The 14,913-nt window shown below is 49.3% G+C and overlaps 1 protein-coding gene across 8 annotated transcripts in view; it reads right to left on the bottom strand.

Moving 5' to 3' along the window:
- ATP9B (ATPase phospholipid transporting 9B (putative)) overlaps positions 1-14,913 on the bottom strand; it is a 139,272-nt gene that overhangs the window by 108,770 nt on the left and 15,589 nt on the right. For 5 of the 8 annotated variants that reach the window (XM_036230169.1, XM_036230171.1, XM_036230170.1 and 2 more), the window contains exons 3-5: positions 12,101-12,251; positions 9,492-9,605; positions 1,360-1,468 (exon numbers count right to left, since the gene is read on the bottom strand). In XM_036230169.1, coding sequence (XP_036086062.1) covers positions 1,360-1,468; positions 9,492-9,605; positions 12,101-12,251 — 374 coding nt within the window. Of the gene's footprint in view, positions 1-1,359; positions 1,469-4,740; positions 6,738-9,491; positions 9,606-12,100; positions 12,252-14,913 lie in introns of those variants that run through there. The other 3 variants (XM_036230174.1, XM_036230175.1, XM_036230172.1) reach the window with 2 other exon arrangements.

Genomic DNA, 14,913 nt, shown 5'->3' with positions numbered 1-14,913 from the left:
TTCACTCTTAGGAATAGGTACAAAAGAAATTAAAACAATGTTCACACAAAAACTGACACATCAATGTTCACAACAGCATCATATACAGTGGCCTAAAAGTGGAAAGAGCCCACGTGTCCATCCACTGACGGGTAGGCAAAAAGAACCTGGCGTACCACACAGTGGGAGACGGGCAGTAACAAGCAAGCAAGCACGGAGGCAGGCCACAACGCGGACGGACCCTGAAGACACGTCACCAAGTGAAAGACAAAGACCGCACACTGCACGACTCCATTTACACGACATGTCCAGAAGAGGCAGATCCGCAGAGACAGAAAGCAGAGCAGAGGTTGTGGGGGGCGGGGGGAGGATGGAGCAAGAATGGAGAGTGACTGTTAAGGTACATATATTCGTACTTTCTTTCTAGGATGTTAAAAATGTTCTAAGATTATGGTGGTGAAGGCCTCATAACTGTGAATGCGCCAAAAACCACGGACCTGTATACTCTAAATGGATGAATTTTATGTCATGTGAACTACATCCCAATAAGGCGTAAACAGAATTTTTGGGGACAGGATTATTTGGAACAGACAATGCATTGTACAGACGTCCCTGTGCAAACAGGAGACACGAAGCCACTCCGAGCTCCGGCAGGTTCGGCAGGCTCCGAGGCGCTCTGAACGCTCGCTGGGGTCTGCAGTGTCTTCCCTCACCGGCGCTTCTCCCGTCGTGATGCCTGTGTGTGTGACGGCGCCACTCGACCTAGTTCTAAAACACTGCTTTTCTACTAAGACTGAAGAACCAAATAAACGAGCTCTTTAAAAACATAAGTTAAGCAAGGGGGCACCCTGCGTGAAGGTCAAGGAAAAGAGCACACGGCAGTTAGCACCTGGGATCATGACATTCATTTCAGGTGCTCAGAGCCCTTGACTTAGGTGTGGCCATGGTACTAGAGATCTAACCTTATGATTGTTTCAAATATAATGCGAGGAGAGATTTAAATGCGATGACATGATGCTTCACAGAAAATATGTGTGCTCGGGGGGTTTCACGTGTGTTTAAGTACACATGCGCTATATACAAACTGTGACAGATGTTATAGAATTATTAATATATGTGTATATGTATGTACGCATGTATGTGTTTAGGTGAGTTTATATATTTATATCAACACAAACGTATGTCCAAGCATCTAGAGAACAAAATTCTTTCCTGAAATTGCATACACTGTATTATTATAAGAAAATTAGATACTACATGCAATCACATAATACTATTTTCAATAACAGAATTAAGACATGTTTTCTTTCACTTATGTCAATTCTAAAATAGTGATTGCTTTAAACAAATGATAAACAGGATTAAAAGTGTCTTGCTAACCTCTTACTGTAAGCTTGCTGTATAGTTGTGAATTCACTTCCTTGTCTCGCTGAAAACGCCGAAATTCATCGATTGCTTCTCTCGTGATAGTAACAGCCAAGACAAATCCCTATAAAACAAAATGAAATAAGGTTATTTGAGAAAACTTGACTTTTTAACAAAAAAGTAAGGAAAATGTTTTTACGATTTAGTCTTATTTTTTTCCCTTGATTACAGCTGACCCTTCAACAACATGATGTGACCTGCGCAGGGTCCACTCTCACGTAGATGCTTTTTCAGTGAACACCTGTATTGTTTTCGATTTGCAAAGGCGGGTCCCGCAGATGCAGGGGGCTGACTGCGTACTGATCCACGCCATTTTATAGAAGGGCTTGAGCGTCTGTGGACTTTGGCATCTGCAGGGGGTCCTGGAACCCATCCCCCATGGAGGCCCAGGGACAACTAAGTTTTGGGGGAGTCAAAGGTTACATGCGGATTTTGGACTGTGTGGGGCCCTAAGCCCTGTGTTGTTCAGGGATCAGCTGTGTATTACTTCTAAAACAAAAAATAAATAAAAACAAGGAAAAACGATGAAAAGTGACAACAAAATACTATAAAAGAAATATAATACGTAGTAAAAGATTTACAATTCTGACTATACCCAAGCCAATTTTTAAAATTCGAATCAAAACATGCACTTCAGGCTGAACATCAGAAAACACTAGTGACCCTAAGAAAAAGGAAGGAACGATCTTCGACAGGCCCACGAATCAGACGCTCACACATCAGGTTCACGAGACTGACACAGACACCGTATCGTTTCTGCCCTCGGATCTCACTGCTGCGGGAACGAAAGCGCCGAGTGAGGGACACGAAGCAGTGCCGGACAGGACACTCTCGCTGGCCTGTGTCCTCACACAGTGCGGCATCGGCAGCCGCACCTGAGAACACAGAGCTTCTTTCCTCTCGCTGTTAGAGCCTGAACAGGTTAACATGACACTGTTTACACAGAAGTGTCACGCTCCTGTCGTCCGCCGTGGGCTGTCACACGGCTGAGGTGGCTAACGCCTGTCTTTCCTAAAAGCTCCGTATGTATTTTCCGACGCGCGTCCCGTGAACATTCTTCGAGCCCGTCTCCCTGTGATTCATCGGAGGTCTCTTCAGCAGGCTCCGTGTTACTGACACACGTGCTCCATCCGCTCGGTGAGCTTCCATGGAAGGGACAATAATCGCCCCTGAATAACCACCGCGCCACAGCGAGGGGGCCACTGGGGGGCGGCTCTCACGTTTACGGGAGCGCGCTCCCCCTCACGCTGTCACCCCGAACGCCGGTGTGAGACCCCTCAGTCCCCGGGGCCCAGGGCTCCACTCACCCGCTGGCCAGCACAGCTGTGACCTTCGTGCCACGGCCACCACCAGGGAGTAACGTCGAGCCTCCTCTCTGGCCTCACATTCGTGGCCCATCACCGACTGTGACTGTGCCCGCCTGCCACGCCGGCCCGGGCCCGGCCGCGCTCAGCTCCCCCTGCACCACCGCTCCCTGGCCGGCCTCCATCCCCTACCACAGAAGCCTCCCCCGGGGCAAGGCTCCCCCACGTCACGGCCCGAGCCCTCGATGGCCCCCGTTGCAAGCTCTCCACCTGGCCCCCCGCCCCTCGCGGCCTCTGCCCCGAGACGCACCCCACCCGGTCCTCGCCATGGCATCCCAGGGATGCAGAGAGCACTGGTCTGAGCACCCTAGAGCCCTCTGGGAAGCACTGAGCAAGTCACCATCGCCGGCTGGCCCCCGGCTCCAGCCGTCAAGAGGGAGGCGGGCAGAGCCCACGTTCCCCACCGCCGCCCTGAGCCACGGCCACGGCCACGGCCCTTCTGCCCCACGCCTGGGCCTTCAGCGCACTTTCAAAAATAATGGCTTTGTCGAGGTATAATTCATGTGCCATAAAGTTCACCCTCTTAACGTATACAATTCACTGTCTAGTAGTTCAGAGTTGTGCCACCATCATTACCATCCAATTTTAGAACACTTTCATCACCCCGAGAAGAAACCCCATCCCCGACAGAGGCCACCCGCCGCTCCCCGCTGCCCCGGCCCCGGTGACCTCCACCGGGCCGTCCGCCTCCCGGACCTGCTTCTTGGGGTTGGGCGCTGTTCACTCAGCACTCTGATGAAACGCCGGACCGCTCCCCAGAGTGGCACCCCTTTTCACGTGCTTCTGGCCACCTGCCTACCTTCTTCAGAAAAACACGCATTGAGATCTTACATCCCCCTTTTACTGGGTTGCACGTCCTGTAACGGCTGAGTGTTAGGAACGCTCGGTGTCACTCTGGACACAGGCGCCTGGTCGGAGGTGCTTTACGACGCGCTGCCACAAATGCCTCCGCCCACTCCTGCTTATCGCTTGCTTTCTTGACGGTGTCCTCTGACGCCCCAAAGTTTTAATTTACACGCAGTCCAATAATTTAGATGACAAAATTTACTTCGTTTTTTTCTTTTGTCGCCTGGGCCCTTCGCGCCCGAGGTCGCACAGATCCGGCTCTGCGGTCTCTCCCCGGAGGCTGAGTTTCGGCCCCGCCGTCTGGGTTTGACTCTCTTCGAGTTGCCTTTTCCACATGGTGCATGGTGGGGCCCGACTCGCCCTTTCGCACGGAGCACCCAGTTGTCTCGGCACCATTTGCTGAAAATACTATTCTTTCTCCATTGAACTATGCCGGCCCCCCCGCCAAACACCAGTCTGTCATGCATGTGCGGTGTCCCTGATGTCCACGTCCACCCTTCTGCCAGCACCACGCCGTCTCCATCACAACGGCTTGGCACGAAGTTCGGACGGAGGGAGCAGGGGTCCTCCACGTTCCGTCCACTTTTCTGGGTTGTACTGGCTGCTCCGCATCCCTCACATTTCCCCAGGAACCTCAGGGCCCGCGGACCCACCCCTGCCGGGAGCCAGCTGGGGTTCAGACGGGGCCGCGCCGGGCCACGGCCCAGGAGGAGGCCGCTGCGCTGTACCAAGGCCAAGTCTCGATTCTCGAACATCGAATGGCTTTCCATTTATTTAGACTCTAATTTTTTTCAAGTGTTTTATAGATTCCTACTTGCCATCTTGCACGTTAGCTAAATCTCTTCCTGTTCTTTCTTTTTGATACTATCATGAACAGAACTGTTACCCTAATTTCATTTTCCAGTGGTCCTTATTAGTGAATGAATGTGAATGATTTCGTGTGTTTATCGTGTGCCCTACAACCTGACTAACTCGCTTATTAGGTCCAACATCTGTGCGTGTGGGGGGAAGGGGGCTCCTCAGATTTCCCTACACACCAGACCATGCGGCCTGCCAGCAGAGACGGCGCCTGCCCTTCCCACCAGGACGCCCATCAATCCTCGCCTGCCCGCCCTACTCACTTCACCTGCAGAGCACTGCCAAGCAGCCGTGGGAGAGACGGCACCCTGCTCCCGATCCCAGGGACAGCGCCAGACTCGGCACTAAGACACGCTGGCCATGCGAAGCACCGGCGTTGCAGAACGAGGTTTCCACGTGCCAAGTAAACCGCTCCACGCTGGAGGGAAGGAAGCGTGTGCTCGGGGCACTTACGCAGGTGTCCCAGAGCTGGGACAAAGCGGTAACGGATAAAGCGGTCATCAAAACCCAGTAGCACGGAAGTCCTCTTAATTGAGTGTAAATTCATTATTTTGTTAGAACTAGAGCTAGCAAAGGTAAGACAAAAAAAAAAAAAAAAAAAAATGAAAACCCAAAGCAGCAGATACGAAAAAAGAAAAAAGGAAAAAGAAATTTAGTATTATTGAAGGCCTTAAAATTTACAGTTTGACCAAGTAGTTTCACTTTTAGAAACATATCCTGAAGCAAAAATCAAGAATCCCGACAGCGAATTTGAAAAACTGGAAATAACCTAAATGTCTGGCAGTGCGAAATGCACGGCATACGCATGTGGCGAAATACTGTATTTCCTTAATTCGAAGACAGCACTGATTTAAAAATACATCACTATCATTTTAGTAATAGTCTTGGGTGGAAAGACAATATACTTTAAATAGACAAGTTGCTTGTGAGTCACAACTCAGTTTCAAGTAACACGAAAAAGATGCACCTACAAGTCCAGAAGACACAGTTCCACGCAGCCACCCTCACGCGGCCACGGCAGGAGGAACCGCTTAGAACGCCATCTGTGAACGTCCACGCTGAGAGGCGCGAGGAGGAGGAAGGGAACGGTTTCCCATCGGGCAAGAGCGTCGTCGCGACCGGGCAGATGTCCTGCCGCACGGACTGCTCCGGCCCTCCCTGAAACGTGTCCCTTCACCTCTAGTCTCCAGGGAACAGCCTCGGACACAGATATATGTCATTCAAACTCTCCACGTGAATCAAAATTTCACCCCTTTAGACCTGCCGTGAATTCTTTACCTAACAATAAACCACACAAATGCGCTAGTCCCCAGCGCTTCCAACAACTCGCGCGAGACTCTGCCCCGCTTCTGGTGCAGTCACAGTGGTGACAACATGCCAAGGAGGTGCAGGGCGCAGCTTCCGAAGGCGAAAGGTGAACAGCCCAGGAGGAAGCAGCGGCCTGGCCGCAGACAGGACACCCCAGCCGCACACTTACAGCTTCTCTGAGTGCCTGATGGGTGTGTGGGACAGCCACCAGCACGGCCATTCCGCGACACCGCCCAACAGCCAGCCCCGGGACACGAAGCAGGTTGGGGGAGACGAGGCCAGAGTCTACACGGCAGGCCTCTGCCTTTAGCGTCCAGGTCTCCGAGGCCTGCACGAGTCCCAGCACCCTTCTGGTTCGGGAGCAGCCGGCCTCCCACGACCTCGGCCCCCCAGCGACATCACTGCCAGCGCAAAAGCCAAACCTGAGCACGAGCGCCACAGGTGCCACGTTGTCACCCTGGAAGTCACAGCATTGGTGCCGGTCTGTTAGCCGGACTGCACGCCAGGCACGCGTCACGTGCCTGCACACAACCCGCGACCAAATCCCGTGTCACCAAGTGGAATTCTTTTGTTTCTCCAGATAACGCAGGAGCCAGGTGGCGTTGAGTGCCAAAGCAGTGTATGTTTCTATAAAAAGAAAGCAAATTCTACCGGTACATTATAGTATCAGTTTGCCTTTGAAGAATTATTATATGCCAGCCACTGTTCTGTGTGCTTTAAACGAGTTACTTCTTCGATGTCACGCCACTCTTAGAAGGTGTGTACCTTTAGCTCCAAGGCACAGATAAGGAACGGGACACACAGAGAGCACACGACTTTGGCAAGTCTCTGGACGGTGGGAGTCCAAGGAACGGATTTCGTTTCTCCTTTTCACGCTGCGCCCACACCTCCGATGCAGAGAGAAGGGAGGGTGGCAAAGCCGACTGACAGGCAGGGTCCTGAGAGATGGCTTCCCCCCACCCTCCCGCCCCCACACGGCCCATTCGGGTTTCAATCGTGCATTGACAAAGTACCAGGAAGACATTTCACATGGAAGAGGCGGAGTTACAAATTCATGTTTTTTTTCACCTAAAAACCTTCTGCATGGACAGCCCTGCTGCGCCTTGCCCATCATGACAGAAGCTGGACAGTCAGTCGCTTTGCTACTCTGAGGATGCGAGCTCTGCCTCAAAGAGCTGCCCTGAAAGCTGGACAGCATGAGAGGCAGCCTCGTTCCCACTGGACAGTGTAACCAGATCAGCTTATTTTCAGTTTACACTTCCACAATATGGAAAAATAAAACAGAAATTAGTTCAGAGCTGAAGCTAGTAAATAACACCGCCAGGAATACCTGATACAGAGATTATTAATTAAGCTATCGCTGTTTTCAGAAACATCCCAATTTTAGTTAGAGAGCAGAGGGAATAACTTTGAAGGAACTTTTTTTTTTTAATTAGTGGACATCGGACATTAGATGTTATAATGCCAGCTGTAAAATAATAGTTTTATGCTTCAGTGGCAGGTTTTTGCCTGGGAGAAATAAGAAAATGCTAACTGATTCTTTTTTGCTTAAGCAACCTCACGAAACCTCACGGAACAAGCAGAGAAATGACGTCAAAACCTTAAGTGTGTACATGAAGGACACACGCCAGGCCAGGCCCTCGACACGAGACCACAGTTAGAACACACGGGGAGGGAAAGAGCACGAGCCAGGGGCTGAGGGAGAAATCCCTGCTGAAGAATGCCTCCTTTGTTTACAAGTGGAAAAAATAAACGGCTCTTTTTAAACACGACTTCTGGCGACGTGAAAAATGATCTTGATACGTATGAGTCAAAATGGATCAATTTTATAAACCAACGTTAAGCTAAAAATGCATGTTGCAAAAAGAGACACAGAATAAGATAATCTTTATATACAGTACTTAAACCATGCAAAACAATATTACATATTGTTTAATGTTACAAACAAATGCTAAAACTACTAAGAGATACAGAGCAATGACAATCTCACATTCAGGACCCAGGTCCCCGCCAGCGGGAAGATGAACGGCGGAAGGAGGACCCGCCCCCCGCCTGCGGCCCGGCTCTAGCCCCCACTTCTAAAGCTGTGGCAGAAGCTACTGTGCTCTTTGTGGGACACGCACCAGCCACTCAAACCTGGGGCTCCCTGGTCAACTCGGGGCAACAGCAGAGCGTGCGCCAGAGGAGCCGCCCCACCCCGGCCGACCAGGGTCCACGCGCAGGCACGCGCCGGCCCCGCAACCTCGCCCGGCCCTGCAACCTCGCCGCCGCGCAGCACGCCCCATATCCTGTTGCCCGAAGACCTCCGGCCACCACTTCCCCTCCGCCTGTAACACGCTTCTCTCTGTTCTGTGCACACCACGCCGCTCTTTCCTGTCACTCGGATGTCATTCGGTGCCACCCCTCAGAGGGGCCTATCGCTCTAAAGCAGCCCTGCCCTCCGCTGCTGTTACCCGACTCTTCACCTTCCTCTTCACAGCTCGGGGCTGGCCGCGGCGCAGTAGACCTGTTTGAGTCCTCTGTCCCCCGCCTGGGCTCGGCCGGGACGGCACCCGCCCGTCTCAGTCACTGCGGTGCCGGCGCTGGGCACGGACGGCTCGCTCCTGGCTGGTCAGAGCGTGGATCCCTCCCTATCCATGCTTTAACCCCCTTTTCCCAGTCATTCTAACAGATGAACCTTTAACCTTATAAATACTTTTTCTACACTTCATTTTTAAAGATACACAGGACAGGGTATTCCAGCATATGCATGGCACCGCATAAACGGTCCATTGATAGACAGCTGAATTTTAAAAGTTTTACATTAAAAATAGACGTTCTTCAGACTTTGTGGACCATTGTTATTTCTTCAGGATAAATTCCTCGCATTCATTGTCCGCCCTCCAGTGTAGATGACCAAACCACCCTCCCAGGCTGCAGACGGCCGTCTGCCAGTGAGCAGGTGAGGGCCCCCGTGGACACGGTCAGCGCCGTGCCTGGTCTCGGCTCACTGCTCACGCCCCTGCGGCCCCATCCATGTGAATGGGGACAGGAGGGCTGGCTCGGCCTGTCCCACCAAGCCGACTACCTAGCCCGTCTCCAGTCCCCTGCAGCAGTTTCTGGCTCTGAGGGGCACCTGAGCCCCAGCCCCTCTGCACAGGGCCGACCGCCCTCGAGCAGACCAAAGGACCACACGCCCTTCTAGGAGAGGGGACAAGGGCGTGCCTTTGCCTGTATGAGCCGAGAATCGATAAAAATGACCAGCAAACAGCATGAAACGATTATCAAGGCAGCACGTGTCTAAAATGGAAGTATCGGATAAGTGTCATGTGCCTTTCACAAAGTTTTATACACTGAGCTGTCCACCAGGAACTCTCCGGGCCTCACTGTGCTACTTCAGCACGGTCACCATCTGCCTAAGGTGTCAAGGGAATAAGGCACCAAGCAGACTCCCCGCCCGACCCCCCGGATTCCAAGCGGCTCTGTGGCGGGGACCTGGGCGGGGGACAGGCCTGGGTGCACAGGGCCCTGCAGAGGCCACCGGAACCCCGCCAGCAGTGGGCAAGGCTGTGAGAGGCTTAAGAGACAGAACACTGTCAAATGCTACAACAAAACTTCAATGATACAGAGCAACGATATCACATTTTAAGAATCTGATCAATTTGTCTATTAACCATTTCAAGTCTTAAAACTATACTCTAAATATTTAATTTCGAAAATCTTTTCTTTTACCAGAGGAGCCCAGTAGGTGTAGAGATAGCCTATTTTCAATGCTGGTACGAACTGTGAGCAGGAGACTACCAGGAAATAGAGGTTCAAGAAAAACTTGAATTGTTCATATAAAACCTAAAAAGGAAAAAAAGACAATTAGAATGTTCAACTACGTTATAAGAGTCTTCTAAAAGCTTTTGATTTTCTTGTATGTAATTTTCCAGTTTCCACACTCATCGTCTATTCTATGGATCTTCACACGCACATCCGAGCAAACAAGGCGGCAGGGCCCCCAGCCAGTAAGCACACGCACACAAACGTGTCTTCGGATAACAGCTCAGAAAGTCTCGTAACGGAAAAGTCGTGTTAACCTTATGTTTACAAAATGGTAAAAAAGAAAACATGATGGCCGCGTTTTCTGACTGTAGATGTTTGGGCAGCTTTACGACAATCGAGAAACAAGCAAAACATTCTCCCATGTCGTCCTTCCACCGGAAACTGCCCTCATCGCCTGTATTTACTTCCCTTAAAGTGTAAGAAGTGAGAAAATATAAAGATACGTAAATTACGTATGTAGACAGCTACCCACATATTCTTTACAGTCCCTTAGTAGCTGACCCTCGAAAATATTTTCAAATATAAAATAAATCTCATTCAACAAAGTTTTAGAAATTCAACTTCTGCAACTTCTTTGTTTTTTAATTCAAATAGAATTATTTTTAAGGAAAAAACCCAAGATCTACTATACTAACAGACTTCTATCTACAAATTCTCAAATTGAGATTTAAGAAACTGAATTAAAGTGAATCAACTTAATTCAACTGAAACTGAAAATCAAAATGGAACAAAAGTTATATTATAGATGAGAATAATTCATCACATAGCACTGTACAATCACAACGAAACATCACAAACTTGCAACTTGCAAACCCTCATCTCCTTGGATGCCATGTTTTCTGCAACTTGGAAGGCACGGTGATTTTAACAGCAGAGCAATGGGATAAGAACTTGTTGATCAAAAGAGCCCGGAACCACCGTTTTTATATAATGAAGTTATCTGCATCATCGTACAGTCGTGTGCGACTGAAAAATCGGTTACATTGATACACGGTTATGTTCATAATCGTGCACTTGCTCTCTAAAAATGTTTTGAATCATTTCATAAATAATCTCAGCAGGAGAGAAAGCTCTCTTTCTCCTCAGTGATTTCTTTAAAATCTCAGTTAGCATAAATTATATCTATTAGCAATTCAGAAATTGCCATTCATGCTAAAAATGGCATAGAATTCCTACTGTGCAATTACCAAATGTTTCTAAAATACTGCATTCTAGATGAAAAGACTAATTTAAGAGACACTCTACGGAGAAAATCATTCGCACGGTAAGAGTTGTGCTGACGCATCAACAGGTATTTCTAGGCCTTGCCGGGCCGTGTGGACTCACTGCTCACAGCTAAGCTGCGACGTCAGCTCTGAAGCACTGTAATCAACACTTCACTGTCTACTGGACGAACTTTGTGACCTTTAGGGACATGCGCAATGCTTAGCCAATCTGTGACTATTTAATAATTTAAACCAAAGAGAAAAGAGTGACCGGTCAATAAAGATAATATTTATCTGCCTGAAAGACAGTTTACATTTTATTGTCCCTACAAAAGATCAGTTTTGTTTTTTTTTTAATCAAAGCTGTCAGATTTGGGTTTTAATAAAGGATCACAGCACACAGTAAGCACTTGCCAACTCTTGGATGGGTGGGATGGGCAATGGGGGGTAATCAGTGCCCCACAGAAGTCAGCATGGTTATTTAAGTGAAAACATGAAAGATAAAGCAGCCCTCATATCACGAATCAAGAGATTTTCTTGCAAAACAGCATAAGAGCTAATACCTAGAACATGCCAGGAAGTTTGATATAAAAATATAATCAGTATCAGATTCCTTTTGCCTCAGAAAAATGTCGGTTATCAAAACAGGGAATGATGCACAAAAAGCAAAACTTACTCAACCATTCTGAATACACATGGACTCAGTTTTGTAATTTAAGCCAGAAATATCACTAACAAAAAATAATAAAATATTTAAAATTCAGATTTAAAATAACGATAATATCTAATAACAATAATTAAAGGTAACGCATGATATAACAATACAACAAGGTGTGAAATTTATAATGTGAGGTAAAAAAGATAGCCAGAAATCCTAACGGACATTTTGTTACTGACTCACATTTGTGTAAAAAAAAAATATTTTACTTTAATTATGAAGTTCCTTGGCAAGCTTTAGACATTTGTTTCATTTTCCACTCCACTCAAATTTCCAGGCAAATAAAATTTATGGCTTGTTTTCTAATAATTTTACTTTACTTGGTTATTTCTACAATATAAATATGATTTTTATCTAGAACTGAGGACAATAATCAAACTAAGTTTTCTTCAGTTGAACACTATGATATATACATTAAAAATGTATATGGATTTAACAATAATTTGAAACAAATGGTTCAAAAGCAAAAAGGTCACTGATTTGGATATGACATAATTAACAAGGGGAAAAATTTAAGAATTAAAAAAAAAACAATGAAAACAAAGGAAGTAAGCAATTTCTGATATGCAACTGTTTAAGAATAGTCTTACCCCCGGTATAAAGGTAAACACATTGTATTTTTGATTTTTGATGATATTTCTAGGATGTTTTTCTTCGCACTTCTCAGGACGCCCGAGCCACACGGTGCGCGCGCTCAGCTCTCTCTTCCTCTGACACACGTTTATCAGCCACTCACAGCAACTGCACAAAACAAGAGGTACACGTTGCGTGCTTTCTAAGATTTTAAATTAATTCTACATATTTAGGGCCAGTAATGACCGCTTCCACATTTACCAGACCCTGACGCCATATCTAACGTGAATCTGTAGGGGTTTCTTAAAAAGGGCAGTTACAGCAATTCGAATGTGGCCTAAGATTCTGGGGGCTCGTGTAACTGTGTCTCCACTCCAGAGTGTGGGGAACTTGTCTCCCGTTTAGGCCCTCTTCCTGGCGAAAACGAGGCCCTGCACATCCTGAAGCAGCCGGCACGGCACACGCTGAGGAAGGTCGCTCTGTGCCACCAGACACTCGCTACGCCCCACCGCGGACTCAATGTGACCCCCCCTCCCCTGATGCGATCACTTTTTTCCTCTCCTGAAGATGACTTTTGCAGTACCGCGGATGTGAAATGAAAGTTTATGACTCAATGCTGTGTTTGAAAAGGATGCCGCTGTGCGACGGGACGGTCTAATGATAACGAAAAGCTCGATTGTTCTTCCATGCAGCTTCTCCCCCCATGTGATGAATAAGCTCAGGTCGGTCCCTGCGCCAGAGCGCCAGGGTTCCAGGAGCCCACACGCTTCCCCTTCCCGGACATCCGAACCATCACCTTTGGGTAAAGGGTTCAGTTTCCAGCAGGATAACTTTTCTTAAGACACTTCAGAAAATGATGAAAAGGCAACAAATTCTTCTGTATTAAGAATACAATAGTCATGAATTCAAACTTCAGGAGTGACAATTCAATTTAATTCAAATGCCCAAAATGTAAAGGCTCAGAACGGCGTCCTAAGGGAGCGCTTAGATCTTGTCTTTCGCAGGCGGGCAGGGCTGCAACGGCTGGCCTGGTAAGCGACAGAAATTCTTAACCTCAGTTTGTGGCAAAGGAAGCTCGAAAGCTAACGTGACTTCTGCACGACGATGACAGGAGTCGTGACAGGAGTCGTGCTCATAGAACGAGGCTGGCGCGGCGGCTGCAGGCCGACGTGTGCTCCTTTGTACGCCACCCGGGTGGCGGCCCCGCTGGACGCCCGCCGCCCCGGGCTGTGCCGCCGCCACGTCCTGCCTCAGCGGGCACACTTCGGGGAGACCCGGCTGCGCGAGGCCAGCACTTTCTCACGGCGCCGCGCCACCACCGAACAGCAGGTGAGACCGGAGCGCGCCCCGCGCGCGACCCCGGCAGCCGCACGTTGGCGCGCGAGCAGGGGTCGGACGGGAAGGGCCCGGCCCAGCAGAGTCCAGTAGAACGCCGGCGATACGGGTCTCGTCGATGCTTGCACTAACCGACGTCAAATAAAGCTTCGAATACAACGCCGTCGCTTCGGACGACTGTTCCTCGCCCGCGGTGGCTGTGCTGTGCGCCTGGACCCCTCACGACGACTCGGCCCCGGCCGCCCACCTGGCCGCTGCCGCACAGACCGCGTGTGCAGCGCGGGCCCCTCCGGGGGGTCACGACCCCCACCGCCCGGGGCTCGGGAGCGGCCCTCCTGCCTCCTCCCAACAGCAGCTCTACAGGCCACTCTCCCACCGGGTTACTACACGGGCTCCTAGTGCAGCCAATGTCACCGTCGCGTCACGCCAGTTACACACGCACGCCATACGAGCTCTGAGCAGACCCTTCCTGAAACCGAGATTCAGTCACAGCCTCAGATACCCGCAGCTACGCGATCTGCACGCCGACCTGCACGTTTTACAAGGGAGAACACCGGAGGCCAGCGAGGCGGGCGCCTCCCCCGAGGATTCACCAGGGTCACAGCAAGTGGACACCGGAGCTGGTGTCTGTCCCACCGCACTGAACACAGGGCCGGCTTCCGCTCGCTTCCACACCGGCTTGTCCCTGGCCTTGTACATAGCACAGCAGCCACTCAACAGACGACAAAAATAACGGACAGTGTGTGAGCAGGCGGCAAGGTTCGACCAAGAAACACGGACTTCAAGGTCACGTTCCCCAAGATGGCTCCCACAAGTGGCCCCAGACCACGGGCCCAGTCTGTGTGTCCTCATCTGGAAGGGGGACAATAGAACCAAGAACAACTTGGAAGTAAAGTAATATGAGGAAAGTACGTTGGCAAATAATCACAAGTGAGAGGGAGAACCAAAGAGGAGTCTTCGAAAAAGCCAGGGATTTGCTAACCACGTGCCCACACTGCTGAGTCGTTTCCAAACTGTGGTTGTTCAGAAGACGCCTTCCCACTTACATGTCGCCTTACATGAGCTGAACCTAAATCCGATAGTGCACAAATCACACTTTTCCTTCAAATATTTTAGGATTAGCAGCTTTCACAAATGCTTCCATGTTCCAAGTAACATTCTAACGTCAAAGGATCTTCATACACCAAGACCCCGTTTACTAAAATCTTAACTAGCTATAATTCAGTAAGTCCCAAAATTGAGCGCCTCCTTCAGAAACAAACTGGACGATCATCATATCCAGCAGGTACCTCTAGTCCCCGAGGCAAAGCAGCACAGCACTCAGGTCTTCTTAAAGGACCAGCGCTGTCGCCCAGCCCTGCAGCCCAGATGCGCTGCCCGTCGAGCAAACGTACAGTCGTGTCGATCACTGAAGAATTTTAAAACAGGCCTTACTACTCGCAGAATCTAAAAATGGAGGTACACTGGAATGTTTATAACTCATTAACGTTAATTG

Source organism: Rousettus aegyptiacus, unplaced genomic scaffold, assembly GCF_014176215.1.
Source record: "Rousettus aegyptiacus isolate mRouAeg1 unplaced genomic scaffold, mRouAeg1.p scaffold_m13_p_12, whole genome shotgun sequence".
Taxonomy (NCBI): Eukaryota; Metazoa; Chordata; class Mammalia; order Chiroptera; family Pteropodidae; genus Rousettus; species Rousettus aegyptiacus.
This window is presented reverse-complemented; position numbering and strand designations above follow the sequence as displayed.